Genomic DNA, 26,264 nt, shown 5'->3' with positions numbered 1-26,264 from the left:
ATACGCTAATTGTCTGCAAATACATATTAGGCATCATTCCGCTAGTTTTGCAACGCGTAAGAGCTGCAAACCTTTTCATCCGTCGCTGACGTTGCAAAACTCCCACGGCCTCGCGTGCGTGTGTGAAAAACGTGCGGGATAATGCGGACCTTTTCAGCAACCTCGCCGCATTCCGTAACGCCGTCCGCGTCGCAACAACAGCGACGCTTGTGCAGGGGAGGAGGAGGGGGGGTTGTGGCGATGTCTTTGTCTGGCCTTTTGTGAGTGAGCCTCTCTGTTCGCCCCTGAGCAAGGCATCATTCTAACGACTTCCTCACCAATCGATTTTTTTTTTTTGGTCTTTCTTGCACATTGCATTGTTTGGATTTCTCAAAGGTGAATCTCCATTTTTGTAGGGGGGTGCGGTGGGAGGGGCAAAAAGCTTGTTTTGGTGTCGTCTTTTCGCCAGTCAATCAACCGCTTTTGAATTCTGGTTATTATTTGGAAATGCAAACGCCCATAGCGTGGGCTGGCGCTTCACCTTTAAAGTCGTTCTCCTCGATTCATTTTGGCGAACGCTCTTATCAAGTCTTTGTTTTGTGAAAATGCACACAAGTAATTGTGCTGAATCATCCTGATGATGTTTCCTCACGCCTCCTCCTCCTTTTTTGTGTGTGTGTGTGTGTGTGAACTTCTCCACCCCCTCAATGGAGAAGTTCCCTCACCACGTTGTCAATGCAATCAGCTGACTCAATATGAGGAAGTGGCACAGCGTGAGGAGCTTTTTTGCAAAGGAAAGATTTTTCCTGCAGTGTCATCCTGACCCCCCCGCAAACTGAATGACGAGCAAACGTAAACGAGCGGCCGTGCTGAGACGGAGTCATTCGAAGTTCTCGGAACGTCTGGGAGGAATATCCATGAAGCAAACAATCAAACGTGAAGCCGTAAGTCATCGTCGTAGATTTTATGAAAAGAATCCGCACTCCCCCCCCCCCCACCCCCCTGCTCACCACGCCAAATAATCTGTACAATTTCACATACTGTCAGGCATGTTTTGATGCTGCACTTTTTTTTTTTCATTGGGCTCAATGCACTTCCTGTCCGACAGGATATCACTCCTTGTAAATGAAGTCAATCTACAATATTCCAGACTAAGTAGGAAAGCAACTGCAAGGCATTTCAAAGGTTTGATAAACATACAAGCACTTAACGCAATGTTAGCATTATTTCAATTAGGAGGTAGAAAAAAAAATAAAAATAAAAATAAAAGAATTACCTGTAGCTTGGCTGCTCCTTCGCTCTTTCTCGATGAGCGACTGTTTACGTTTGCCGATTCCTAGAAGTATGGGCAAGTGAAAGGGCCCAGGCATTTAAAGCAATGCGAGTTTCCTCTTTTTTGTCGGGCATCTTTTTGGTGCTTGGCGGAAAAGAGGAGCGGTTGCATCAGCTGACCCATATTCCAGACCGAATTGCTTTCGTTCTTGCAAGTCATGATGTGCGCGTCATGCACGTTTATTCACATGAAGGCCTCGCTGACACTTGGTAGATTAAGATTCATACACGGTGTCGGTGCGCAACAAAAGTGCATACGCCCCCTCGGTGAAACGCTCCACGCGGGCCCAATTTGCCAAAGCGGCCCGTACTTGCCAGAAATTCCTGCAGCACCTTCAGGGATGCTATTGGCCTCCCTGACCTGCTCAAATGATTGGACAGGTTATAGGGAACATTAATGATGATGAAAAATTTTTTTTTTTTTTTTTTTTTTTTTACATCACAAAAACCTGCCATTTAAATAGGGGCGGTGTCGACTTTTTGTATCCATCATATGTTGAGGTGATAATTTCCCACCATCCCTGGTATTATTGCTTTCAAACTCAATGCGACGCTACTTAAAAAGCCTGACAAGCGGAAGCGCTTGAAGCTGAAAATAAAGTCTTGACTTTGAAATTTGGCGCTGATTACGCCTGCTCAACTCATGTTTTTTGAGGGGGGTGGGGGATTCTTAGCGCAAAAGGGCGCCGTAATCTGCATAACGACCACGATGATGTTTGTTCACACTCCAGTTAAGGTTGATGAGGGTACAAAATGGAGAAGGCCGAATGGATACTTGGCGCCCGATACATCCACAAAAAAAAAAAAAAAAAAAAAAAGGCCACAGGCAGAGCGTCCGTCGGTCCACATGCAAATTCAAAAGCACTCAATGAGTTGTTTTCCGCCTGAGAGAGCCAAGTGCTCACTCAAGACCCAAACTGTGTGTGAAGGGCCTGAAAGAGGATGCCTCGCTTCCAAAAAAATATATATTTATGTCGATAAAATTAACAGACTAAAATACGTAATACATCGAACATTATTTTTTTTCCCATCATGCAATCAGAAAAATTTGACTGAGATAACCTTGCGTGAGCAGGATGCTGCACAACCCGAGCTGATGAAAACAAAAGCCCCTTTGTGAAGGTCAAAAGCCCTCCGCACATCTTTCGTTGTATTTTGACGGCCCCTTGCGACTGTCACATCACAGTTTGTGTCATTAAGGCTCCTGTCGAAAAGGTGAGGTGACTTCTGTGCAAACTCTTCTGGAGAGCCACTTCGTTTCAGACAGCGTGTTCAAATATGTGGCTATCTCACCCCCCCCCTCCCTCCTCCTCCCCCCTCTTGTCCTTTTCTTCTAATAGATGCTTGCCCCTGCACAAAACAGTGTCGGTGGCGTCTTGGTCTTTTTGATGAAGGCACCGTGTGACCACGTTTGATTCTGAGGCCACTTTGACGGTTTGCAGGCTGTCTGAAGTGAGATCAGAGGCGCGAGAGCCGAGAAGCAAACGTCCAGCCGGGCGAGAAGATCAGAGGAGACATTGTGAGGTACACAGCACTACTGGTTCCTGCAACTTTTCCCTTTGTTGCCCCCCCGCCCCCGCCCCCATCCCAAATATATGTATGGTACTTTCCTCCGCGGCTCAGCCAAAGAACTATAAGGTTTGATCTGATCAACCCTCGGCTGTGGCGACTAAAAACAAAGTCCCCGTAGAGCAGCCCAGTTTTGATGAGGCAACAGTGATAAGACCCGATTATTATGATTCGACCACATCCCAGGATGACTTCAAGTAGTACATGAAATAGTTTATTTGATTCGTTCATACCAACATAGAAGAACGCCTGTACGTCTTATTAACTGCACCTTGGCATTCTCCTTTGAATAATATTGTCCTTAATGACCATTTTCTGCACTAAAACTGTGCTTGGTGAACTGTCGCCCTCTTGTGGCGAAACCAAAAAATGTCAGAATGTTCAGGCGTGCTAAATCAGCCTCAGATCATCAACATCATTTAGGAATATTTCACATGGTTCGAGTATGTTTTTTTTTATTAATAATAATATAATGTAGGATATGATAGTCCGCGTGTGTGCAATGATACTCGTGAGTGAAATCGCAGAATCACTGCACTGTTTGCTTTCACGCCTGGAGCAACCTGCAAGGCATCACCAATCAATCGACGATGCCCGCTCGCTGTAGCACATAAAAAACAAACACTTGGCAGACGGAGCCCACTTGTTGCGCACTTCACCTCAAGTCAAACCTTCGCTCGTCCTGCGGAAGCAATGGCAACATCCGTGAAGCTCATCACCGGTGCAGTCATGCCCATCATTGGGCTTGGGACGTGGAAAGTGAGTGATAAGTTAGGAATATTCTCTTGGATCGAGTGGAAAGTTCGTTTTTTATTTCTCTGGGTGCAACCGAGGGAGTGAAGCACGATCAGGCACAGGCGTGGCAATCTAAAGATACATTTGGACGTTAGGGAGTTGCATAACGCGTCGGAAATGAACTCGACGAGTGACATTTTCATCCTTAAACATTGCGGTACGAAAGCTAACCGTGGCTAACGCTAACCAAGATGCCCCGATAGGAGAGAACAGTCAAGAGGTGGCACTTGATTCCTTCCGGATTTGCGATATAACGCAAAATTTCACACCTTGGCGCACACTTGCGTGCAGATATGCACGCTTAGAACGCACAGCAAAACGATGCCCGTCTGCGTGTAATCTTTGATTCTTGACTATGTATTCGTTATTAAACGCAAGTTTTGCGCACGTGAGTTGTATTGCGTGCGTGACGCAGATTTCGGATGCAAACCTTTTATTTTTGTTTTTTACTGTGAGGGCAAAATGTTAATAAAATGTCCATTTGAAGTCTACTTGGCAAATAATACACAATCCCCCCCGCCCCCCCCCCCCCAAAAGAGGCTTTGCACCGTTTCGTGCCACCCCCAAAGGAAACCTCAAATTCTTTGAAAGCTTGTGGCTAATCCTAAACATATTGGAAAACCCTTTCAAAAAACAAATTCTTTTTCACTTCAAAATATTTGTCATGAATATATATTTTATAGAATACAATACTCTTTTTCAGACGGGCATGACAAAGTGTTTCAGTGTGGATTACATTGTGTAAAGGTTGATGTTTTAGGGGGGGGGGGGCTTGGATGCGTGTTCAGAGTAACCGGTCAGTTATTCTTTCCTAGTCTGCACCTGGTGAGGTGAGCAAGGCGGTGAAAGCAGCGATATCAGCGGGGTACCGCCACATCGACGGAGCTTTCATCTACCAGAACGAGGTGGAGGTGGGCGAGGGAATCCAGGCCATGATCAAGGACGGCGTGGTGAAGCGAGAGGAGCTTTTCGTTGTTAGTAAGGTCAGTTGTTGTTTTGTCAAATCTCAGTCCACATTCCCAGTCAAGCACAACATACCCCATCTTTTGTCCCTTAGCTGTGGTGCACTTTCCATGAAAAGTCCAAGGTTCGGCAAGCTTGTGAGAAGACCCTGAGCGATCTCAAACTGACCTACCTCGACCTCTATCTTGTGCACTGGCCGATGGGATTCAAGGTAAATGCCAAAAGTGTTGTCCACTATTGTTCCGGCTCGGTTTTTAAGATCATCTCTTTGTGATTATACAGGCTGGCGACGATCCATTTCCTTTGGACAGCAAGGACGAAATTATTCCTGATGATTCTGACTACCTGCAGACATGGGAGGTGAGGTAAAAGTTTGCCAAGTTAAAAAAAAAAAAAACAATGTCATAAAACTCTACTTTGTATGCAGGATTGGATTTTAATAAATCCAGTGCGGGTTATGCAACAAAGGTCGAGCATCCGGTACAGAGCCCTGTGGAGCTCCTCAGGGTCCACAAATAGAAGTTCATTGAGAGGGGTAGAAAAAAAAATGTTTAAGTAAATGTTTTGTGTTTCAGGGGCTGGAGGAGCTAGTCGATGCCGGTCTGGTCAAAGCCATCGGCGTCTCCAATTTCAACCGGGATCAGATTGAGAGACTCCTCAATAAGCCGGGCCTCAAGTACAAGCCTGCCAATAACCAGGTACACCGACATACACACGATAAAATATGGCATAGTCATCCGGAAAAAATAGTACTGGCCTCAAAGGGTTCATGGCCTTACCCTCCCGAGAGAGAAAAACAAATTATTTTCTCATTCGCCTGACTTTGACGCAGTTCACCCCTCGGGCTCGGCGAAAGAGCTTCGGCTGTCGTTTACCGTCTCTGCGTTAGCTTGATCTTCCCGTATATTCAATTAAGCGGCACCGTTTCTCCGTTGAACAGAAGCAGCCGAAACGGTCAACATTTTGTGTACGCTATATTGTACATTGACGGAATTGGTGACTTGAGTCATACGTCTGCGCCCGAAGGTGGAGTGCCACCCATTCTTGTGTCAGGAGAAGCTGATTGACTACTGCCAATCTCAGGGCATCGCCGTGACAGCCTACAGTCCCCTCGGCTCCCCCGACAGACCCTGGTAGGTTTGCTTGTCTTCAGAGGTGGATTATTGCCTCAACGGTTTTCAGAGCATCGTGCCGTGTGACAAAGTCGGGCGGGGCGTGCGTTGCAGGGCCAAACCAGGCGATCCTTCACTTTTGGAGGATCCTGAGATCAAGGCCATCGCCAAGAAGCACAACAAAACTTCTGCTCAGGTGATTCACGAGCTCCCGATTTATGTAAAAAAAAAAATACAAATACAAATAATCGCATTTTTTGGATGATGATTGGATGATATTTTCCAAGTGGCTCAGCCCTCGTTTTGAACTCCCGATCTTAAAATCAGGTCCTGATCCGCTTCCACATCCAGAGGAACGTGATTGTGATTCCCAAATCGGTCACACCTCACCGCATCCAGGAGAACTTTGAGGTAAAGAGAAACGGTTGCGATATTTGCACACGACGTTGCATTGATGTTTGCATTTGCAGGTGTTTGACTTCCAACTCAGCGCCGAGGACATGAAGACCATTTTGGGATTCAATCGGAATTGGAGAGTGTGTGGGATGCACTGGTGAGTGTATCCAAATGAATTTCAGCCTTGTTGCAATAGCGTCTTTTTTTTTTTTTTTTTTTTTTTTTAATGTGCGGTTTTACTTTCTTTGGGCCTTTTATAGGAGCGTGAACCACAAGGACTACCCGTTCCACGCCGAGTTCTGATGTGGAGGAATTTGCGGGTGCTGAGTGTGGCTCCAAGACCACTTTGATTTCTGTTGAGCGCTGCTGGGTACGCTTGCTGCCCTCACAAATATTTTCTCCTCTATTCATCGTAAACGTTCCATCTGCGGCATTCTACATGTTCTTCCCTTACATGTGCCCGTGCGTAGCACTTCCTCTTATTTTCAAGTCATATGTGGCACTTGTGACTGCTCGGCGTTGCTGAGTCACGCATGCTCCTTGTGGTGGCGTTGCTTCATTTCTTTTCACTTTTCTCGTGCGCGCAATTCGTATGACCGCCCGTATGTTACAATAAAAATGTTAAAGCAGTATCGATCGCTTTCAATGGTGACCAGTTCAACAAAAATGGGGGGGGGGGAAGAGCGCGAGCCTCTTGAGTCGCAGCCAATTTCCAGCATCTGACCGATAACTGTTGTCGTGAATTTTGTCCACTAGAGGGCGCACTGGCAATTTAAAATGACATTTTGAAATGAGCTGCTACTCAGGATTTCATCGCTCGTACTGATGCACTTGTGAAGGGTAGAAGATGCCGAGTGTCGGGATGAAAGTAAGCCTCCTTCATAGAAAATGCAATGGCACTTCAAAATACTGCAGATTGCAAAATATCAGTCGAGAGTTGCTTTGTTGGAGCCCTGTTGTTTTACTGCTCTGACCCACTCGGGATCAAATTGTCATAAGCGCACCCATCGAGCTTAAAATAAGTTTGACAGCCCTGACTTGCATACCGGTAAAATTCCAAAGCACATGCGACATGATTGTGAAGGAGCCGATGTGTACATCTTAAAATTGGTGTCTAATAATCATCATGGAAGGGATATTCCGGATGGTCAGCCCACCTGTTGAACAACGAGGGGGGAACAAATGTCAATTATTTATTCATGGAAAGAATCTCAATGTCCGGGTATGCACTTTTTCCTCACATGAGAAGTTCCACAAAGCGAATATTCTTGTTCAGCCCCTCAATGGCCTTCATATCCTCTTCGGAAATGCAGAAGTCAAAGATCTGCGCAGAGGGTGCGGCGCGGGATTCTGTATCTTGTTTTTAAAAAAATGATACGGCCGAAAGGCGTGAAGCCAACCTGGAAGTTCTCCCGAACACGAGGTGGGCTGAAGCTCTTTGGAATGACCACCACTCCCCTCTGCACGTTGAACCTGAGAGCAAGCTGAGCTGCCGTCTTCTTGTACTTCTTCGCCAGAGACACGAGAAGCTCATCCTCCAATAGTGGAGGGCAGGTAAGGTTGACCCTATCGGGGAAATGACATTTCTCCATCTCAAACAAAGCCAGTTTTGAACAAAATGGCAATACCAGGATGCGTCTCTGCAAGTCCCCAACGGGCTGTATCCCACGATGACAATTTCTTTCTGCCGGCAATACTCCAGCAACTTTGGTTGAGTGTAATACGGATGACATTCAACCTGAAAAGATGAATTGCCCGAGTGAGGCTTTTGTATTGCATTCATCAGCACCAGTAGCGCAATTAATTAACAAGTTATATGTAATTAATTCGTTTAGTCTAATGAGATCCGACTAATTTGTGCAGTCATGGAACTCATTGCGCGAGTGTCTTTTTGTCTTCCTTGTACATATTTGTACCTGATTTGAAACCGGTTTGTGTTTCAGTCCAGGTTTGTTGAGGATCAACTCCAGCTGCCGCTTGTTGAAGTTGGACACGCCGAGAGATTTCGCCAACCCGGCGTCTTTGCACGCTTCCAAAGCCTTTTCCAGGGGTGGGGGAGTGAATGGGCAGTTAAACAGACAGGAAAGCAAAATGCAAATAAAGAAAGGCTACATGAGTTTGAGCAAATATGCAGGATTCGCGCTAGTGCACTTGCCTGTTAATACTTGGTCATTATTTTTGCATGTAAATCGGGGAGGGGGGGGGTGCACTATAATTCTCACCTCCCAAGTAGCACACAGGTCTGTGTCATGATAAATGTACTTCCCCTGCTCATCCTTTGGGTAGAAGTTATCTCCCGGCTGCAGAAAACCACCGATATTCAGAGTTAACAAATCCCTGCTGCACCCATGCGTTGTTTTTTTTTTTTTTTTTTGTCGCGTCGAACCCAAAAGCGTACCTTAAAGGCCGTGGGCAGCTCAATGATGTAGAGGTCGACGTATTCCAGTTGCAAGGTCTTCAAAGTTCTCTCCAGAGCAGGTCGGACCAGTTCAGGCGGATGGAAAGTATTCCAGAGCTGCAGAACAATGCGATGTTAACAGATAAAATGAAATCCATGCGTCGTTGAGTGAGCAGTTCGAAATGCAATCGAATGCATTTGCAAACCTTTCCGCAGTAAAAAATGTCTTCTCTTTTGACAGTTCCATCAGCTATTTTATCCCTGATGGCTTGCCCCACTTCGTGTTCGTTGAAGTAAACCAAAGCGCCATCAATGTGTCTGTATCCGGTCTCAATAGCCACTTTTACAGCACGGTATGCACTTTCTTTCGGGGTCTGTGGGGGAGAACATTTTTTTTGTCCGTAGTAGTGTAATATGAAGTTATTTGTAAATCATCTCCAGATGTGGCGCAATGTTTCTTACCGTGCGCGGATCTGCGTAAGTACCCAGTCCTATCACAGGCATGCTCATCCCGTCGCAAAGGGGGACAGCGTGACTCTCGGCAGTCCAGTTCATGTTGATCAAATTGTGAATGATTAAATGAGTTTCTCAACTGCGCACCGTGTGCGCCGAATGCTCCACGCTGCAATATCTGATATTTACATCTGGCAACCAGCCGTGCTTTCTGCCTGCCCTTTGGTCACAACGGAAAAACCCCACCCATGTCCAAAGAGCGACAACGTAAACATGGGGAAATGGAACCACAACGGCGTCACGTAACTCATTATTTGACACGAGCCATCCATTTTTTTTTGTTTGGAGTGAAATGGAATGATGGAGGTCGTATCGTAGGAAATTTGCGATTACAAACGGGGCGCTGTAGCTTTAAGGCGCCGCGGTGCATTCTGGGTCGATCGGCTGTTATGGTCAAAAGCAAGCGTCATTTCTAAAGATTTATACCTCAGTAAAACGTACGTCGTTAGAATTTTTCTTTGGAAATCCGACAAATTACCATTTTTAAACCAGCTCTTATAGTAAATCCCACGAGTGGCTTAGATTTTCCCCACTTGAATGACAAATCAATGAGGAAGCTACGTTGCTAACGATGCTAGCCTCCCAGTCCCGAATCGTTTGCAACCGTTCAGAAATAACCTTGTCGTTCGGGCGTCCTGTGACTGCCATATGACTAATACCGACAATATATGAAAAGTATGACAGGTATTTGCCATGTCCCGAAGTTTAACAGCAAAAACTAGGGCGGCCTTTGTTTCCCAGCGTAACGCTACAATCGACTGACTGCCCGGACTAATCAATACGCGTCATTGAAATGGATCCGAGTGTCAAATCTCCTGCCAGCGACGACATTGTCATCATCGTGGAGAACGAGGCGGAGAGTTTGCCCCTTGGGGAAGAGAGGCCGAAGCCGCAAGGCGCCTTCGGGCTCATGGACACATGCCCCATCTGTAAGTTGAGCTTTCATAACCGAGAGCCCAAACTGCTCCCTTGCCTTCACTCGTTCTGCAAGCGATGCCTGCCAGCGCCGTTCAGGGGAGTCGAACCCAGGAGGGACCACTCCCTCCACCCCCTCGGCCATGTGGAAAACAACAAGCAATGTGAGTCAAGCTGCAGCACCCCCCACCCATCAACACTATGCATGATGCGTTAATCGTTAACGCATTTATAATATAACTGGTTAACCAGTTGCAAAGTATATATTTTAAAGTTTAAACCCACTCCCCCCTGACACCAGTTCCATTGTCAGACTTAAACTTGGCGCCTGATCTCTCCATCCAGTGGGGACCATCCGCTGTCCAGTATGCCGCCAGGAATGCTGGGAAATGGACATGTTGGACAACTTCTTTGTCAAGGACTCGGCCGAGGTGCCGAGTAGCACCATGGAGAAAAACAGCCAGGTTGGGGCAGCTGAAGTCACGACGTCCCCCCCCCCCCCCCCATTTCGTGTTGGCCTCGTATTCACATTTCCTCCTCTGTTCTGTCAGGTGTGTATGAGCTGTGACGACAACACGGAGGCGACGGGTTACTGTTTGGAGTGCGTGGAGTTCTTGTGTGTGACCTGTATCGAGGCGCACCAGAGGGTCAAATTCACCAGGGATCACACCATACGGCAGAAGAAAGAAATGTCTCCAGGTAGGGCGACTCAAGCAGTTTAACATGTCTGTAATTTGTGTGCGTGTGTTTTTAATTGCCCCGCCCCCTTTCTCATGTACAGAAGCGGTGGCTGTTTCCTCGCTGAAGCCCGTGTTTTGTGACATCCATAAGCAGGAGCCGCTGAAGCTTTTTTGCGAGACGTGCGATCGTCTCACCTGTCGCGACTGCCAGCTGCTAAAACACAAAGATCACAAGTAGGAATATGACCAAGCAATCTGTCGCACGCACGCGTGATCGTTTCATTGATTGATTGATTTTTTTATTTATTAATTTTTTAAAAATAAATTAATTTTTTAAAATAAATAATGAGGGTAATATATATATATATATATATATATATATATATATATATATATATTACCCTCATTATTTATGTAAAAATTATTATTTAGTTTTTATATTATTATTTTATATAATTATATATATATATATATATATATGAGGGGAAAATAAATACAAATTTTTTGCTTCCACGTCGTTTGTGTCTAGCTATCAGTTTTTGGAGGATGCGTACAGGAACCACAGACAGTATCTGGAGAACATGACGCAGCAGCTGCAAGAAAAAAGGAAGGCCGTTGAGGAGGTCTCCAACTGCATCAGCAACGGGTAAAAAAATTTACGGACGTCGGATGTCGTGCGTCACTTCAGAACAAATGGTGTTCAAATTGCGTTTGCAGACTGCATCAGGTTGAAGAAAACCGAAAGTCTGTCACCAATGAAATTAAGAAGGCCATTTGCAACCTGATTATGGAGATCAACCGGAAGGGAAAAGTCCTTGCCAACCAGCTGGAGGTTGGTTTGAATCCCTCGCGCTCGGGGGAACCGTCGAGTTTGAATGACCGGATGTGGTTTCGCCAGACTCTGACGAAAGATCACGAGCTGGGCCTGAAAAAGCAGCAGGATGAAGTCAACTCGCTGCGGCGGCAACTCGACCACGTGATCAGCTTCACCAAGTGGGCCACGGCGAGCCACAGCGGCACGGCGCTCCTCTACTGCAAGAGACTGGTGACTCCCGCCGCGGTCGGCACGGAATAATCCACCGCGCGTCAAATATTTCTTATTCATTGCGAATCTCTTGACAGATTCTGTTCCAGATCCACTACCTAATGGGCGCCAGATGCAATCCCTCCATCATCCCTCAGAGCTCCGTCCGCTTCCAGTGTCGCTCGGGCTTCTGGGCCACCAACGTCGACCTTGGTGAGTCGCGACCTCACCTAAGCAGCTGTTGGGTCGTGATAAGAAAAAAGTCTTTCTTTAATTCGTTTTCACACCTGGCAACTTGGAATGGCTGTCGAGGGTCACACCAGCCATGCTAACGCTAATTGTGAAAAATATTATCCATCCAGGGTGGCCCGGTAGTCCAGTGGTTAGCACGTCGGCTTCACAGTGCAGAGGTACCGGGTTCGATTCCAGCTCCGGCCTCCCTGTGTGGAGTTTGCATGTTCTCCCCGGGCCTGCGTGGGTTTTCTCCGGGTGCTCCGATTTCCTCCCACATTCCAAAAACATGCATGGCAGGCTGATTGAACACCCTAAATTGTCCCTAGGTGTGAGTGGTTGTTCGTTTCTGTGTGCCCTGCGATTGGCTGGCAACCGATTCAAGGTGTCCCCCGCCTACTGCCCGAAGACAGCTGGGATAGGCTCCAGCACCCCCCGCGACCCTAGTGAGGATCAAGCGGTTCGGAAGATGGATGAATGAATTATCCATCCATCCATCCATCATCTACCGCTTATCCGGGGCCGGGTCGCGGGGGCAACAGCTTTAGCAGGGAAGCCCAGACTTCCCTCTCCCTAGCTACTTCGTCCAGCTCTCCCCGAGGGATCCCGAGTCGTTCCCAGGCAAGCTGGGTGACATAGTCTCTCCAGCGTGTCCTGGGTCTTCCTCGGGGTCTCCTCCCGGTGGGGCATGACCGGAACACCTCACCGGGGAGGCGCACAGGAGGCATCCGAATCAGATGCCCAAGCCACCTCATCTGGCTCCTCTCGATATGGAGGAGAAGCGGCTCGACTCTGAGCCCCTCCCGGATGACCGAGCTTCTCACCTTATCTCTAAGGGAGAGCCCGGACACCCTGCGGAGAAAACTCATTTCGGCCGCTTGTAACCGGGATCTCGTTCTCGTTCGTGAAAAATATTAATTGACCAAAAAAACCCAAAAAACAACTTCCTCCGAAACCGGCGCCTCGTCCGATAAGAGTTTTTAGTGGTTGACTTGTGGTCTCCAGGTTCTCTGGTGGTTGAAAGAAGCTCCGTTCAGGCGTCCATGCCCAACCAAGGAGGTGCCAGAGGAGAGCCGGCGAGCGGGGGGCTCTCGTTATCCGCGCAGCAGCGCCAGAGTACGCTGGCCCAGCTGCAGATGCAGGTCGGAGGATTTCCCCTTTTGGCCCTCAATGCCACTCAGATAACGCGAGCCCGTGAAATGTTTGCTCTTTGCTTTGACAAAATCCTCTGTCTCAGGTTGACAAAATTTCCCAGCAGCCCCACAGGCAGGCCGCGTCCAACCATTGGTCCTGGTACCAGAATAGCCGACTCCCCCCCGGGCCCCACGGACCCCCTCCCGGTCCCCCGCCTCCGACGCGACCCATCCAGGGCGGCTCCTCCCCATCGCAGGTCCACGGCGGCTTGCCGCAGATGGGACGCCGATACGGCACCGCCCATGGCAACACCAGGAGTCCCAACTCCTCGCTGCTGCAGAACACCGGCTTCCCGTCTCCTCAGGTGAGAGGCGAGGACGCAAAAAAACCAAATTGTGTCGCTTCAAACCGGACTCCTCAACCGGGGTTTCATACGCCACGATGGAAAAGTTTGCAATTGCGTGAGAGTAGCAGGAACAAAGATGGAGTCTCCCTCCGAGACGCGCTCAAACCTTCGCTTGTATCGCAGGGCGTGTTTCGCTACCCGCATCCTGTGTCCACTGGAGGGGCCTCGCAAGTACCGCCCATCCAGGTCGGTCCAATAAGCCCCGCCCCCTCCAACTTCCCCCCACAATATATTTGATTTTTTTTTTTTTTTTTTTCTGTCCCTCAGCGGAACCTGGCCGAGCTCTCCTACCTGAAGAGGAGCGAAGGCTGCGGCGCGGTCCCGTCGTCCCTTAGCATCGCTCTTGCGAGAAGCCTAGCGACAAGCGCTGACAAACTGGGTACACTCACTCCCATAAAACAGCACACCACAAATTCCACGCTTGGTTCCATCCTCACTCTTTCTCCCCCGCCCCCCACCCCCCTTTTTTTTTTTTTTTTTTTTTTTTTTTTTTTGGGGTGTGTGTGTGTCAAGCTCAAGGAAGGCACAACTCGCCCACGGTCAAACCGTCGTCGTCGGAGCGAAGCGGCGGGTAAGCAATGAACAACCACGCCGAAATCCGAATTGCAACGCGGCCTCCGTGTTCACCGTGTCCACGCGTGTCCGATTTCCAATATGCCGTCTCTTTCTCCGTCACCCTCCCGCCATCTCGACGCGGGAAGGCCGCCAGCGTCCTGGAAGCCGAGTAGCGAGCCGTCGTCCGCCCCCGCCGCCAAGCGACGGAGAAGGTCGTCCCCCGGGCCCGTCATCGTCATCAAGGACGAACCGGAGGAAGAGGATGAAGTTCGTTTTGTAAGGAGCGTTCGTTCGCCTTTTGAGCCTTGCCGTATTTCCTCTTAGCGAGCAGCACGGTCGGGGTGGGGGCTCTCATCCTTTATCTTTAGGTGCAGTCCAGCCTTCCCGACAGCAGCACGGGGGCCTGCCCGGCGCTGCAGCTCAAGATCGGCCCGCCTTTCTCCACCCGCCCAATGGACTCCTCGGCGCAGGCGAGCAAGCCGCGCCCTCCGCCCGGCGCGCAGCCGCAGTCGGAGAAGAGCGCGGCGGCGGCGGCGGAGGACGACCCCAACGAGGACTGGTGCGCCGTGTGCCAGAACGGAGGCGAGCTGCTGTGCTGCGACAAGTGTCCCAAAGTTTTCCACCTGTCCTGCCACATCCCCTTGCTCAATGAGTCGCCCAGGTGACAGAGCGCAAACGTCGTCATGGCGAGACTGAAAAGTGGCCCCGAACGCCTTTCGCAAGATCTGCCGTCGCCTCTTTCCACCTGTCCCTCTTTTTTTTTTTTTTATATCGTTCATCTTTCCTTTGTCGTTTTCTTGTTCCCTTTCATTCTTTTCAAGGATCCTTCCTTCCATCTACCCCCCCCCCTCCGCTCTTCCTGACTTTCTCCCATCCTTTCCTACTTGAGTCCCTCCGTGCATTTGCATTTGTCGTCTAATCCTCGTCTCCCCCCCTCAGTGGCGAGTGGTTCTGCTCCTTCTGCCGAGACCTGGTCTCACCCGAGATGCAGTACGAATGCGACAAGCAGGACACGCAGGCGCCGGAAAGACTGCCACCTGTTGACCAAAGGGTGAACAATTTATTTCTTATTTATTTATTTATTTACTTTCTTATTTATCTTATTTTTTTTTTTTTTTTTTTTTTTTTGGTCGTAGTTGTTTTTGGACCGCGGCGGCTTGCTGTCCACTATTTTTTTTCCCCCCTCTCTCATCGTTCCTCCTCATTTGCAGGCATGCGAGCGGCTGCTCCTCCTCCTCTTCTGTAACGACTTCAGCGCCCATTTCCAGCACGCCTCCGTAAGATCCCGCCCTCCAGCGAATAGCGGTGGCGTTTCTCTTTAATGTGTCTGGTTGAACGAAATGAGATTTTGTATTTTATGAATGTTGCCGGCACAATTTAGAAGTCGTAATGTCCTGCCTCAAAAGTGGGTCTGTCTGTCAGTCATTAGCGATTTATTAACGACTGAAGGGAATAATTTCACTTGGTTTTGAAATTACAACTTGAAGTAATTTTTTAAGTAATTGCTTTCTCTTTTTTTTTTTTTTGTTGTTTTTTTTTTTTTTTTTTTTTTTTTTTGGCTGTCTCTCCTACAGGAGTCCAAAAAATACAAAGAGGTGATCACAAACCCGGTGGATTTATCCCTCGTGAAGAGGAAGCTGGAGGGGAAGGCGAGCAACGACAAACGTTACCTCACCCCCGAGGAGTTTGTCGCAGACGTGAGGCTCATATTCATGAACTGTGCCAAGTTCTACAAGGTAAATGGATCGATTGTGCAAAACAGAAAATAGGCAAATATATTTTGGAGCCTTGGCGACAAGATGTTAGCTTAGCAACCCCAAAAGTTTATTTCTGTCCGATGAGTGTTTTTGGTGATTGCAGGCGACCACAGAGGTGGGCAGCGCCGGCTTGTACTTGGAGGACTACTTTGAGGAGCAGCTGAGGCAGGTCTACCCCGACAAGATCTTCCCCGGCGAAAGGGAAGAAGGCATGATCCCGCCGCTGGAGGACGAGATCGACGACGACGACGACGAACAGCAGCAGAAAGGGCCGGAAGAGCAAAGCGCCACCCCCCCGCAGGACGACAAAACAGCCGTTCCCGGCGAGAACCCGGCCCCACCCGCGGAGGACGACGCGCCCCCGCCGGGGGAATCCGCCGGAGACGAGCGAACAACGAAGGAACAGGCGACCGGCACGAGCGAGACGTCAACCGACGCAAAGGTGGCGACTGAAAACGGAGGAGAGCCTCCGCCCGAGGACAAAGTCAAGCAGGAGGACGAAGCGGCCCCTCCCGCTGAGGTCAAAACCTCCCAAGCCGTGGACCAGGCCACCGTCGGCTCCCCGAAAGAGGATCGGACCCACCCGACTAACGAACAGACAACTGACATTACAAAAAGCCAGGAGAGCACAGAGGAAATGCCCCCCAACGAAGAAACGCAGGACCAAGCAGCAGTTGAGACGCATTGCGCCAGTGAGGAAGCGGAGAAAAAAGACGGCTGATGGCGTCTCCCCTTTTTTTTCGCAATGGGAACCTTTGAGCACCGCTCGACTGAGCGCTCCTTATTTAATATGCGCCGGAGTCTCATGGTCAAGATGCATGACGCAGTCCTTTTTCCATTTCTGGCTCACGTTACTTTGTTCTTGCGCAATCGGATTTGTTCTTCTATCCGTAATGTATTCACGGCTCGATACGCGATGAGCCGCTGTGGCTTCTGTACAGATGCAAGTGTTGTCAATTTAAAGAATCCCTTTTCATGGGGGGAAAAAAAAAAATATGAACGCGTTATCTTTTATCCTCGCCGATGAGCTCATCAAGCTATTTATCACACAGCAACCTTGTCCCCCCCCCCTCTCTCCTTGTCTGTAATCTACTCGAGCGCCACTCACCTCTTTTTTTTTTTTATCAGCTGCCGATAATTCTGAGACGCGAGGATCCCTCTCACCGAACGTCCTTGTACATCACAATTCGCTCTCCGCGGAGCGAGATCGGAGCGAACGTGATCTCGACACGTCAGGAAATGTTTCGTTCTTGTGTCTTGTGGGTCAAAAGGGAAACAGTTGACAAGAAAGCGGCTCATGGATAAAATGGTCATCGGGACATATTCAAAAGACGGTGATTAAATTAAATCGGACCCTCACTTATGAATTTAAAGACTGTAAAGTCGAAGTAGCATTCTGAAGTACGCTCTGATTTAATGTAAAATAACGACAAAACAATTCCAATTTAATAAGTTGATGTTAAGATCAAGAACATTTCTGTTTTGTTTTTCCTTCGAGTGATAATGCACTTTTTTTTTTGCGTGTGTCAATGCCATGTTCACACATTCCAAGCCCCTTTGCCCCCCCCCCCCCCCCCCCCTCCAACTACAACACGCACCTCCACGCCCACCAAGGCGAGACGCGTCCTTCGCGGCGCAACTCCGCCGGAGTCCACACGCAACTCGAAGCGAACACGGCGACCAGATGGCCCCGTGGACATTTTTTCTTGTCATGTGCGCGTTTCTTCGTGGCTACGGTAAGAGCGCTTCCTTTTTTTTTTCTTTTTTTTTTTCACACTCCACGTGATTTGTGATGACCGCCAAAACGAATCACACCGCTTCTCATGTTCCCGTTGGGGCCTTGTCGAAGAGTCGGTGGAATCGGCGCATCCGCACACGCTCCACGGCTGCTGCGAGGATGGCAAGGAGAGGGCTCGAACCCTGACCGACTGCGATGACCTTCCCTACATCTCCCACTACCACGCCTGCAGGTAAAGACGCGCACCGGGGGTGTCAAAACTCATTTTTGTGCTTAAGAAATTAGATTTGCGGCCTTCCAGAGTGGGGAGTACGTTGTCGTAAATGTTTGTTGTTGTGCGGCGCAGGCTGGCGCAGGAACAGTGCTGCGTCGCCGTCGCCGAGCGGCGGCTGTGCGACGAAGGCGCCTCCATGGCCAACTGGCAGGGGGCTTGCGAGAGGCACTTCTTCCCCGGGAAGCCTTGGGAAAATCAAATCGCCACGGTGACGACCCCCCCCCCACACACACACACACACCATCAGCTTTTGCACTTTTGATGGTGTGTGCATTTAGAGGTGCTGCGACTGCTGCATGTTGGGCATGGCGTCGGCGGACCAAGACCCGGATTGCGGCTTGAGTTACATGGCCCTCGGGATCGAGTGCGAGGAGGTTGCCAGAAACTGCTGCGCCAATCACACCGCGGGGGGGTTTAATTCGACTGCAGGTGATACACGCTTTTGTAAAATTATTCATTCATTCATTCATTCATTCATCTTCCGAGCCGCTTGATCCACACTAGGGTCGCGGGGGGTGCTGGAGCCTATCCCAGCTGTCTTCGGGCAGTAGGCGGGGGGGACACCCTGAATCGGTTGCCAGCCAATCACAGGGCACACAGAGACGAACAACCATTCGCACTCACACTCACACCTAGGGACAATTTAGAGTGTTCAATCAGCCTGCCATGCATGTTTTTGGAATGTGGGAGGAAACCGGAGCACCCGGAGAAAACCCACGCAAGCCCGGGGAGAACATGCAAACTCCACACAGGGAGGCCAGAGCTGGAATCGAACCCGGTACCTCTGCACTGTGAAGCCGACGTGCTGACCACTGGACTACCGGGCCGCCCAATTTTTTTTAATTTTTCTAAAATTAAAAAAAAAAAGTTTCCAGCAACATTATTTCGAAATGCCATCTGCTATCTCTCTTATCTACGTACCATTGAAAGTAAGGCCATGTTCCACGAAATACAATTACTGTACGATGCTTTTTTTTTTTTTTTTTTTTGTACTGACTGCTCCAAGTTGTACCGAAAACAATTTGAAGGCTGGTGACAACAAACATGTCGAAAGTGTCTTCGCTACATGTCAAAGGCATCGATTGTTGTTTTTAGTGAATATGAGCGCACCGCTTCCATTCGACGGTCCCACCGTGCCCCAAGTGAATTTCACCATCGTGCCTCTCCTGGCACCACACAACTGTTCAGGTTGGTACCTGACGACGTAGTATCAGTAGAGTTTTTTTTTACAGACTTTGGAAGACTGCAAAGAGATTTGATCCTGGTTTCCAAACTCTTCCCCAGTCATGAATTGCACGCATCGTTGCATCGAGGACGGCATGTGTGCCTGTTACGTCGGTTATCGACTGGGACGCGACGGGACGACCTGTGAGGGTGAGTTGGGACATTCCTTTTCTTCGATTTATTTATTTATTTATTTATTTTTATTTTTTTAATGGTGCGCGTGATTCTCATTGGCAGATATCAACGAGTGTCTGCTCGGTGCGCACAACTGCATAGCCAGCCAAGCGTGCATCAACACGGAAGGCTCGTTCCGCTGCCAACGGGAAGGCAACTGCGGCACCGGTTTCGAGCTCACGGACAGTAACCAGTGCGAAGGTAAACGCGGCGGGGAAACCACATCGCCGTTCACGGTGACGCGACCCGTGCAAAGTTGGATTCTCTTCTTTCTTGCCAGACGTTGACGAATGCGCTTTGGGCATTCACAACTGCGGAGTGGACTTTGAGTGCACCAACACCGAAGGTTCCTTCCAATGTGACCCCAAGAACAAGTGTTCCGATGGGTTCATTCGAGACCTTTTCGGCAGCTGCATCGGTAACTAAGATGACCCCGTTCAAGTAGGGCAATTCCAAACCTTTTCGAGGTTCACTTCCACTTTCTCACCAATAGCGGCAAGGCTCTGTCCCTACCCCGCAACTGAGAATTTGAGTTGCGATTACGTGTAGTTGCCACAAGACGGCGACAAAACACCAAAAGGTTCACAAGAATTTACTGCGTACAGAAACCAAACTGCATTCAAATTAAGAAACAAAGAAACAACCATCGCATAAGCAGCCAAAAAAAAAGAAAAATACATTTAACAATAAAGGGACAAACATACGTAGACGTAAATTCACATAAAATACAAAAAAACAATCAAGGGCCCCCACATATTTAATATATTAATGTATTGTAATGTAATCCTTTTTTCTTTGCAACCTATCGTTTAGACATCGACGAGTGTGTGGCCCCCCCGAATCCGTGCCAGCCCGATCACACGTGCATCAACACGCCGGGCTCGTACCATTGTCGCAGGAACACGATCACGTGCAGACGAGGCTACCACCTGGACGCCAACGGCACCCGCTGCGAAGGTGCACGTCTTCACCCTCGTACCAGTTGCCTTTTAGCGCTGGCGGCAATCTCAGTACGACACCTCGGTCTCGCTTTGCCGTTTCTCCCCCCAGATGTCGACGAGTGCCAGGCGGATATCTGTCGGGGCCACGGCTGCGTCAACATGGTGGGCACATACCGCTGCAACTGCAATAGCGGCTTTGTGTTCAACAGCATCCACAGGCTCTGCGAAGGTAAAAAAATCATATTTGAGCCAAGTTCTAGCCGGAAAAAAAAAACATCCCAACAAAAATGTATTAGGGCGGCCCGGTAGTCCAGTGGTTAGCACGTGGGCTTCACAGTGCAGAGGTACCGGGTTCGATTCCAGCTCCCTGTGTGGAGTTTGCATGTTCTCCCCAGGCCTACGTGGGTTTTCTCCGGGTGCTCCGGTTTCCTCCCACATTCCAAAAACATGCGTAGCAGGCTGATTGAACACTCGAAATTGTCCCTAGGTGTGAGTGTGAGTGCGAATGGTTGTTCGTTTCTGTGTGCCCTGCGATTGGCTGGCAACCGATTCAGGGTGTCGGAGACGGCTGGGATGGGCTCCAGCACCCCCCGCGACCCTAGTGAGGATCAAGCGGCTCGGAAGATGAATGAATGAATGAAAAATGTATTAATAATAAGGAAAATATCACTCGGACCAGCTCGAAAATGCCCAGCCCTGTCTTTAACCCTTCCATGCACCATATAACCTGCTAGCATGCTAAGCTATCCACTGTAGTCACCGCTGTCCCTGAAAACCGTGAATGCATTTGTCGTCCATTTTCTAGATATCAACGAATGCAAACATTATCCCCGGAAGTTATGCGCCCACACGTGTGAAAACACGGAGGGGTCTTACAAGTGCAGCTGCTCCACTGGATTTCAGCTATCCTCCGATAACACCAGTTGTGAAGGTGATGGGAGTTTTTAACTTTTTTTTTTTCCTCACCTATTTTGGATTGGACTGTTTTTTTTTGTTTTTATTTTTTTTTCCAGACGTCAACGAGTGCGAGTCCAACCCATGCAGCCAGGAGTGCGCCAACGTCTACGGCTCCTACCAGTGCTACTGCCACCGTGGTTACCAGCTGAGTGACAGCGATGGGAAAACATGTGAAGGTGTGCAGCTTTGTGCCACGAGGCAAACTCATGAGGTCATGGTTTGGGGGTGCTGGGTCCCCACACGAGTGTTTACTCATCCACTCCCGGGGATCCATCGCGACTTAACGTCAACAACCCGTGTTTACTATCAGATATCGACGAGTGTGCGCTGCCCAACGGTAACCAAGTGTGCCCTTACCGCTGCTTGAACTCACCGGGGAGCTTCGACTGCTCCTGCCCGCCTGTGGGGTACACCCTGGCGTCTAACGGGCGCACGTGCCAAGGTAATGCCTCACACGGAAACATTTTCAGTGGGTAACTAATGTTGACGTTTTGTGTTTAGACATTGACGAGTGTGCAAGCGGAAGCCACTCTTGCGACGCTTCGCAGAGCTGCTTCAACATCCACGGAGGATACCGATGCTTGGTCTTTCATTGTCCTCCCTTCTACCGGCAAGCGGCACAAAGGTGAGCCGCAATGCTTGTTTTGCAAGTCGGAAGCTTGTGCGTTGGAATCGACGCATGATTAATAAAAAATAATAATAATTGGGCTATTAGTCCAGTGGTTAGCACGTCGGCTTCACAGTGCAGAGGCACCGGGTTCGATTCCAGCTCCGGCCTCCCTGTGTGGAGTTTGCATGTTCTCCCCGGGCCGGCGTGGGTTTTCTCCGGGTGCTCCGGTTTCCTCCCACATTCCAAAAACATGCGTGGCAGGCTGATTGAACACTCTAAATTGTCCCTAGGTGTGCGTGTGAGTGTGAGTGCGGATGGTTGTTCGTTTCTGTGTGCCCTGCGATTGGCTGGCAACCGATTCAGGGTGTCCCCCGCCTACTGCCCGGAGACAGCTGGGATAGGCTTCAGCACCCCCCGCGACCCTAGTGAGGATCAAGCGGTTAGGAAGATGAATGAATGAATGAATAATTGGGCTCGTTTTGAATGTTCGTCCGTCTAAACCAGCTGGGAGGGGGGCTCCATTTTCCCTGTGATCTTAAACAAAGATATAGAATACCAAAAAAAAAAAATGAATAGATGTCAGCATCCCTCCTCTTGCCCCCCCGCCACCTCCCCACCCTATCAACCTTTCATCTCTCCTTTCCAGCCGTTGCGAGCGCGTAACCTGCGAGTTGACGCGGGACCCCGCGTCGTGTTTCTCGTTGCCCCTGAGAATCGACTTCTACAACGTCGCGCTCCCCGCCAACACGCCCATCCCCGTCAACGTCTTCCGGATGGGCCCCGCCAGAGCCACACCCGGCGACCTAACGCAACTGATCATAGCTTCCGGAGACGAGTGGGGCTACTTTGAAGCCCGCGGGGAAATGATCACGCTGCGACGCACCGTGACCACGCCTCAGGACTTCTTTTTGACGCTGGAGATGAGGCTGACTCGCTCCGGGACAACCCACCTGTACGTGGCCAAGGTCGCTGTGTTTGTCACACGGATGCTACTGAATCAACCTTCAACAGCGGAACCATTATAGAAGAAGAACCAAGGCCCCCTTACTCCATTCTCATTTTCTTCCACCTTTTATTAGCACCAAGGGGACATTTCGAGGATCCTATGTGATTCATTTTTGTGTCTTCTTATCATTTTTCCCTTTTTTTGGTGTATCGCAGCTACTTTCAAACAGAGCTTCCAGAAAGAAATTGTGCCCACTTTATTCACACATATTATAATATGTACGCGGACGAGATCACAGTATGCAAAATGGCGTCGGCTATCTGCGACATTTAATCACCGCGATTGGCTGTTAGCTTGCAAATTGGTCAAATCAAATCAGCACTGGCTTTTATTTGATTCGGAAATTAGGTGCCAAGATGCTTTTTTTTTATTTGCTATTTGATTCGGAAATTAGGTGCTAAGATGCTTTTTTTTTTTTAATTTGCAAAAAAAAAAAAAATTAGCAGGCAACATTTTGAATCACTTGTTTTGGGGCGGCAGTACACTTTTCAACCCGTTAGAGGGCGCTCGGTAGCCATTGACCGCCCCATGACTAGATGGCCTTTCATCCCATCTGTTGTGGCAGTTTCTCATTGTGTACCTTTTTTTATGTATTTGCAATTAAACCGTCAAAAAACGCATGTGCAAATGACCTTTCCATCTACCCGCGCGCGCACACACGACCTGCTTCTTCTCTTCAACATTCCGGTTTCTGAGAGCCAAGTTTTTCCAGTCACCCTCTGCGGACAGCAGGAAAAATAAGCTCGCCACTTTAAGTTTTGGGCACCTTGGGGCCTCGGCCAGCATCAGCAAAGGCGACCCAATTAGCGGTGGGACCGCTTATGATGGATGGTGCCTCTGAGTGTCGGTGTCAGGTGATTAACACTTCATTTGCTGTAAATGATACCAAAGCGCCTGCGGTACCCGAGTCATTCAGCTGGATAAACGCAAGCGGACACTTTTTATTTTCCAGTCTTCCACTTTCCTGCGTGAGGTTGATTGGAAAAAAAAAGAGATGTAACGTAACTGCGGTGATGGTAAATCTTTGGATTGGAGGGGGGGGCCCTCCTTGTCAAAATACCACATTAATCATTGAATATGTAACATGACAATAATTACAGTATGTCTGTTTTGGAATCTTATTTTTGGAATGAGGCTTGTTCGGATGTGTATGATTTGACAAAATGTTTACCCTACGCTTGTGATGTCACTGGATCACATCAGTATAGATTTTTTTTGGCACTCGAGGGGCCCCGACCGCATCGTCTCGGCTTCTGAGTCGGTGAGCCACTTGGACTCACCTGCTGGCTGGATCTGGTCCCTGTGCGCTTTTCCTGCGGTTTTATTTTGAAAGCCCCCACTGTATTCACTCGAGTAAGTGTTATTGTAAAGATGGAGCGTGGGGTTTGGACTCATCCAAAGGCACTCATCCCCCCCCCCCCCCCCCCCGCCAACGGAAAGGTGGATTATGGGGCTATTCAGGTGCTGCCAGGTTCTCCGGTGGCGTCTCGTTAAACCTCTCGTGCACCCTGTAACCTGAGAACATGTTAAGATGTCCGCTGTAGTCAACGCTGTCCCTGAAAGGCCTCATAGCCAAGCGCGGGGATCCTGACAAATCCTGACGTGGTCTCCTTGCTTGTTTTGTTTGCCCCCAACCTCAGATCGCTGTACAAGGACTCAATGAGCGTGCGTTGCCACAAGGCCTGCCACCTCAACAACTTGGCCTGCATGCGAGACCCCGTCCACATGCTCACCTACACCGTCCTCTCCCTGCCCACCTACACCGTCGTCGATCAACCCCAAGGTGAAATTGAACCGCCCTTTGAAATCGTCCCATTTCAGCGGCGTACGAAATCAAATTTTCCTTCCTTCCGCAGAAATCGCTATCCTGCGGACATCGTTGCCGGCTCATTACGCCAACGGTGACTTCGATGTGGTCTTTGAAATGCTGAAGACGGACGACCACTACTCCTATGATGTCGTCAAGCGCGTTTATCAAGGTTACGTGATAGGTAAGACCAAGAGCTCGATCGTTCACAACTATCGCAAGGTCATTTAAGATAATGTACCACCCCGCCATTTAAAGCCACACAGATTCAAAGTCACAGATGCTTTCACTGTAGATGTTTGGTTTTGGAGTCCTCCATTTATGATACACATACTGCCTATATGTCATTTTTCCAGGTGTGGTGCGCCAGGTGAGACCCATCGCTGGGCCCCGGGACCTTGAGTTGCAGGTGGCCTTGAACTTCATCAAGCCGGGATTCGTCTCACACCGCAACATCGTCGTCATCAACATCATCATCTCCGAGTTCTCGTTCTGAGCTGCGTGGCATATACGACGTCAACAGATGAATGAGGACGTTGCGACGTCCAAATTGTATGCTCAAATTGTATAAATAGCCTATTATGAATTATCTGCATTAAAATTGTTTTTTTGTTTGTTTTTTGTGAATTACACTTCCTGGATTTGTTTAATACATTCCAGAATTGCAACAAAATTGTAATGCATGGGTGGCAAAGAGGAATGTTGCAGGCAATTATCACCGCGGGGTGTCCAAATTTCTTTCCGTTCTACATGCAATAAATGTTGAGCATGTTTGCTTGAAGTTATGAAGACAAACTGGGTACTATTAAAAAAAAAAAGTGCAGCAACAATGTTTGGGCAAATGTCCATTGTCAGAAGTGGCTTTGCATCCTATTTGTGTGTTTGAAAGTCTTTTTTTCCATACAGCAAATGTACATATGACTGTCCTTTTTTTTCATGAAGTTGAATCTATTTTTTTCAAATGTGAAGGAATACTTGTGTGATGATAACTTTGACACTGGATTTTCGAGCAAAGCCATCCAACTGCGCAATTAGCTGCGGCCGTTGAAGACTAATTGTCATTAAATGCGGTCACTGTTTTGCGCCGAGGAAAGCCACCACATCCTCCCCATCAACCGTCTTGCAGTGAATGTAACAGAGGCTCCAAAGTCATCCAAGTCTCACAGAATGTCCTGTTTTTCCTGTAACTTTACACGGCCAGGCTCCTCAATAAACTTTCAGTTTGGTGAGGATATTTCCAGTTATTACCGCTCGCAGGGATGAATAATCAGATATACAATACTGGAAATGTTTTGCTCTGTAAATAACTCATGTTAAAGATGAAAAATGGCTTGAGGGTGAATACTTTGCCACGTATATAATCAACTGATCTGACTGACCACCGCCGTCGTGCTCCACGTGGCCAACCAAAACACGGGGGGGGGGGGGGGGCGACCGTAGCGGGGGGAAAATCCTGTGATCTAAACTTGACCACACTGCATGGAAATCCCAGATGCTTGTCCTGTGGCAACAACTGTCCCCCAACATTTCTTTAAGAGATGAAAATCTGGACTGCAGACTTTAAACAGTGCACTCGGTGAATGGATTTCATATGTCGGAGGCGAACTTGTGTGAATTATTAAAGGGCGAGCGGCAACAATTGCATCTCACTAAACGTTGCATACGTCAAGGGAAGTTAAGAGAGGGTTAAACCTACAATAAATGCTAACTCCTCCGTTCATTCGCCTTTTGTGACAGTTTGTTTTTATCGAATTGTGTGACATTTGATAAAAAA

General features: G+C 48.8%; 5 protein-coding genes across 9 annotated transcripts; 4 read left to right on the top strand and 1 right to left on the bottom strand.

The window, feature by feature from the left end:
* Nucleotides 1-753: 753 nt before the first annotated feature.
* akr1b1.2 (aldo-keto reductase family 1, member B1 (aldose reductase), tandem duplicate 2) lies at nt 754-6,778 on the top strand. Of its 3 annotated transcripts, none has more exons than XM_052055298.1 (11): nt 754-923; nt 2,652-2,835; nt 4,491-4,658; nt 4,733-4,849; nt 4,921-4,998; nt 5,214-5,336; nt 5,665-5,771; nt 5,865-5,946; nt 6,078-6,161; nt 6,221-6,303; nt 6,407-6,778. In XM_052055298.1, the coding sequence occupies exons 3-11, from the start codon at nt 4,608-4,610 to the stop codon at nt 6,447-6,449; spliced, it is 768 nt and encodes a 255-aa protein (XP_051911258.1). In that variant the 5' UTR covers nt 754-923; nt 2,652-2,835; nt 4,491-4,607; the 3' UTR covers nt 6,450-6,778. The 3 variants fall into 3 exon arrangements, with proteins under 3 accessions (XP_051911258.1, XP_051911257.1, XP_051911255.1); XM_052055297.1 differs by having other exon boundaries at nt 756-923; nt 2,754-2,835; XM_052055295.1 differs by lacking the exons at nt 754-923; nt 2,652-2,835 and adding an exon at nt 3,467-3,639.
* Nucleotides 6,779-7,087: 309 nt separating this feature from the next.
* On the bottom strand, nt 7,088-9,245 carry LOC127593699 (aldo-keto reductase family 1 member D1-like). The gene is made up of 9 exons (XM_052055299.1): nt 9,007-9,245; nt 8,751-8,918; nt 8,545-8,661; nt 8,369-8,446; nt 8,063-8,185; nt 7,775-7,884; nt 7,547-7,712; nt 7,388-7,470; nt 7,088-7,303 (listed from the first exon to the last, which is right to left on the bottom strand). Exons 1-9 carry the CDS (start codon nt 9,097-9,099, stop codon nt 7,261-7,263), a joined length of 981 nt encoding a protein of 326 aa, XP_051911259.1. The 5' UTR covers nt 9,100-9,245; the 3' UTR covers nt 7,088-7,260.
* Nucleotides 9,246-9,421: 176 nt separating this feature from the next.
* Nucleotides 9,422-16,738, top strand: trim24 (tripartite motif containing 24). Of its 3 annotated transcripts, none has more exons than XM_052055268.1 (19): nt 9,422-10,136; nt 10,318-10,436; nt 10,524-10,671; nt 10,754-10,886; nt 11,182-11,298; nt 11,370-11,484; nt 11,551-11,697; nt 11,775-11,889; nt 12,913-13,049; nt 13,166-13,405; nt 13,571-13,633; nt 13,715-13,826; nt 13,961-14,018; nt 14,149-14,278; nt 14,371-14,663; nt 14,942-15,053; nt 15,214-15,279; nt 15,577-15,738; nt 15,863-16,738. In XM_052055268.1, exons 1-19 carry the CDS (start codon nt 9,851-9,853, stop codon nt 16,478-16,480), a joined length of 3,171 nt encoding a protein of 1,056 aa, XP_051911228.1. In that variant the 5' UTR covers nt 9,422-9,850; the 3' UTR covers nt 16,481-16,738. The 3 variants fall into 3 exon arrangements, with proteins under 3 accessions (XP_051911228.1, XP_051911227.1, XP_051911226.1); XM_052055267.1 differs by having other exon boundaries at nt 13,163-13,405; XM_052055266.1 differs by having other exon boundaries at nt 13,145-13,405.
* A 594-nt stretch (nt 16,739-17,332) lies between these two features.
* LOC127593683 (fibulin-1-like) lies at nt 17,333-23,064 on the top strand. Its single transcript, XM_052055274.1, has 15 exons — nt 17,333-17,495; nt 17,609-17,729; nt 17,844-17,979; nt 18,050-18,200; nt 18,867-18,959; nt 19,056-19,145; nt 19,233-19,370; nt 19,450-19,587; nt 19,983-20,126; nt 20,220-20,339; nt 20,916-21,041; nt 21,124-21,243; nt 21,378-21,509; nt 21,569-21,692; nt 22,324-23,064. The coding sequence occupies exons 1-15, from the start codon at nt 17,444-17,446 to the stop codon at nt 22,700-22,702; spliced, it is 2,064 nt and encodes a 687-aa protein (XP_051911234.1). The 5' UTR covers nt 17,333-17,443; the 3' UTR covers nt 22,703-23,064.
* Nucleotides 23,065-23,186: 122 nt separating this feature from the next.
* On the top strand, nt 23,187-25,112 carry LOC127593702 (fibulin-1-like). Its single transcript, XM_052055302.1, has 3 exons — nt 23,187-24,466; nt 24,540-24,674; nt 24,847-25,112. The coding sequence occupies exons 1-3, from the start codon at nt 24,343-24,345 to the stop codon at nt 24,984-24,986; spliced, it is 399 nt and encodes a 132-aa protein (XP_051911262.1). The 5' UTR covers nt 23,187-24,342; the 3' UTR covers nt 24,987-25,112.
* Nucleotides 25,113-26,264: the final 1,152 nt, after the last annotated feature.

Source organism: Hippocampus zosterae, chromosome 21, assembly GCF_025434085.1.
Source record: "Hippocampus zosterae strain Florida chromosome 21, ASM2543408v3, whole genome shotgun sequence".
In the NCBI taxonomy this organism is placed as follows: Eukaryota; Metazoa; Chordata; class Actinopteri; order Syngnathiformes; family Syngnathidae; genus Hippocampus; species Hippocampus zosterae.
This window is presented reverse-complemented; position numbering and strand designations above follow the sequence as displayed.

What these genes read in the sequence shown, in the direction of transcription:
- LOC127593702 (XM_052055302.1), top strand. Translation starts at nt 24,343, where the DNA reads ATGAGCGTGCGTTGCCACAAGGCCTGCCACCTCAACAACTTGGCCTGC. An exon ending in CGTCGTCGATCAACCCCAAG is followed by an intron (nt 24,467 to 24,539) that starts GTGAAATTGAAC and finishes TTCCTTCCGCAG; the next exon opens with AAATCGCTATCCTGCGGACA. An exon ending in TTATCAAGGTTACGTGATAG is followed by an intron (nt 24,675 to 24,846) that starts GTAAGACCAAGA and finishes TCATTTTTCCAG; the next exon opens with GTGTGGTGCGCCAGGTGAGA.
- trim24 (XM_052055266.1), top strand. Translation starts at nt 9,851, where the DNA reads ATGGATCCGAGTGTCAAATCTCCTGCCAGCGACGACATTGTCATCATC. An exon ending in TCCAACTGCATCAGCAACGG is followed by an intron (nt 11,299 to 11,369) that starts GTAAAAAAATTT and finishes TTGCGTTTGCAG; the next exon opens with ACTGCATCAGGTTGAAGAAA. An exon ending in ACTGTGCCAAGTTCTACAAG is followed by an intron (nt 15,739 to 15,862) that starts GTAAATGGATCG and finishes TGGTGATTGCAG; the next exon opens with GCGACCACAGAGGTGGGCAG.
- LOC127593683 (XM_052055274.1), top strand. Translation starts at nt 17,444, where the DNA reads ATGGCCCCGTGGACATTTTTTCTTGTCATGTGCGCGTTTCTTCGTGGC. An exon ending in GGACAGTAACCAGTGCGAAG is followed by an intron (nt 19,371 to 19,449) that starts GTAAACGCGGCG and finishes CTTTCTTGCCAG; the next exon opens with ACGTTGACGAATGCGCTTTG. An exon ending in CAACGGCACCCGCTGCGAAG is followed by an intron (nt 20,127 to 20,219) that starts GTGCACGTCTTC and finishes TTCTCCCCCCAG; the next exon opens with ATGTCGACGAGTGCCAGGCG.
- akr1b1.2 (XM_052055295.1), top strand. Translation starts at nt 3,574, where the DNA reads ATGGCAACATCCGTGAAGCTCATCACCGGTGCAGTCATGCCCATCATT. An exon ending in AGCTTTTCGTTGTTAGTAAG is followed by an intron (nt 4,659 to 4,732) that starts GTCAGTTGTTGT and finishes TTTGTCCCTTAG; the next exon opens with CTGTGGTGCACTTTCCATGA. An exon ending in ACAACAAAACTTCTGCTCAG is followed by an intron (nt 5,947 to 6,077) that starts GTGATTCACGAG and finishes TCTTAAAATCAG; the next exon opens with GTCCTGATCCGCTTCCACAT.
- LOC127593699 (XM_052055299.1), bottom strand. Translation starts at nt 9,099, where the DNA reads ATGAACTGGACTGCCGAGAGTCACGCTGTCCCCCTTTGCGACGGGATG. An exon ending in ACCTGTGTGCTACTTGGGAG is followed by an intron (nt 8,186 to 8,368) that starts GTGAGAATTATA and finishes CCCCTGGAAAAG; the next exon opens with GCTTTGGAAGCGTGCAAAGA. An exon ending in ACAAACCGGTTTCAAATCAG is followed by an intron (nt 7,885 to 8,062) that starts GTACAAATATGT and finishes TCATCTTTTCAG; the next exon opens with GTTGAATGTCATCCGTATTA.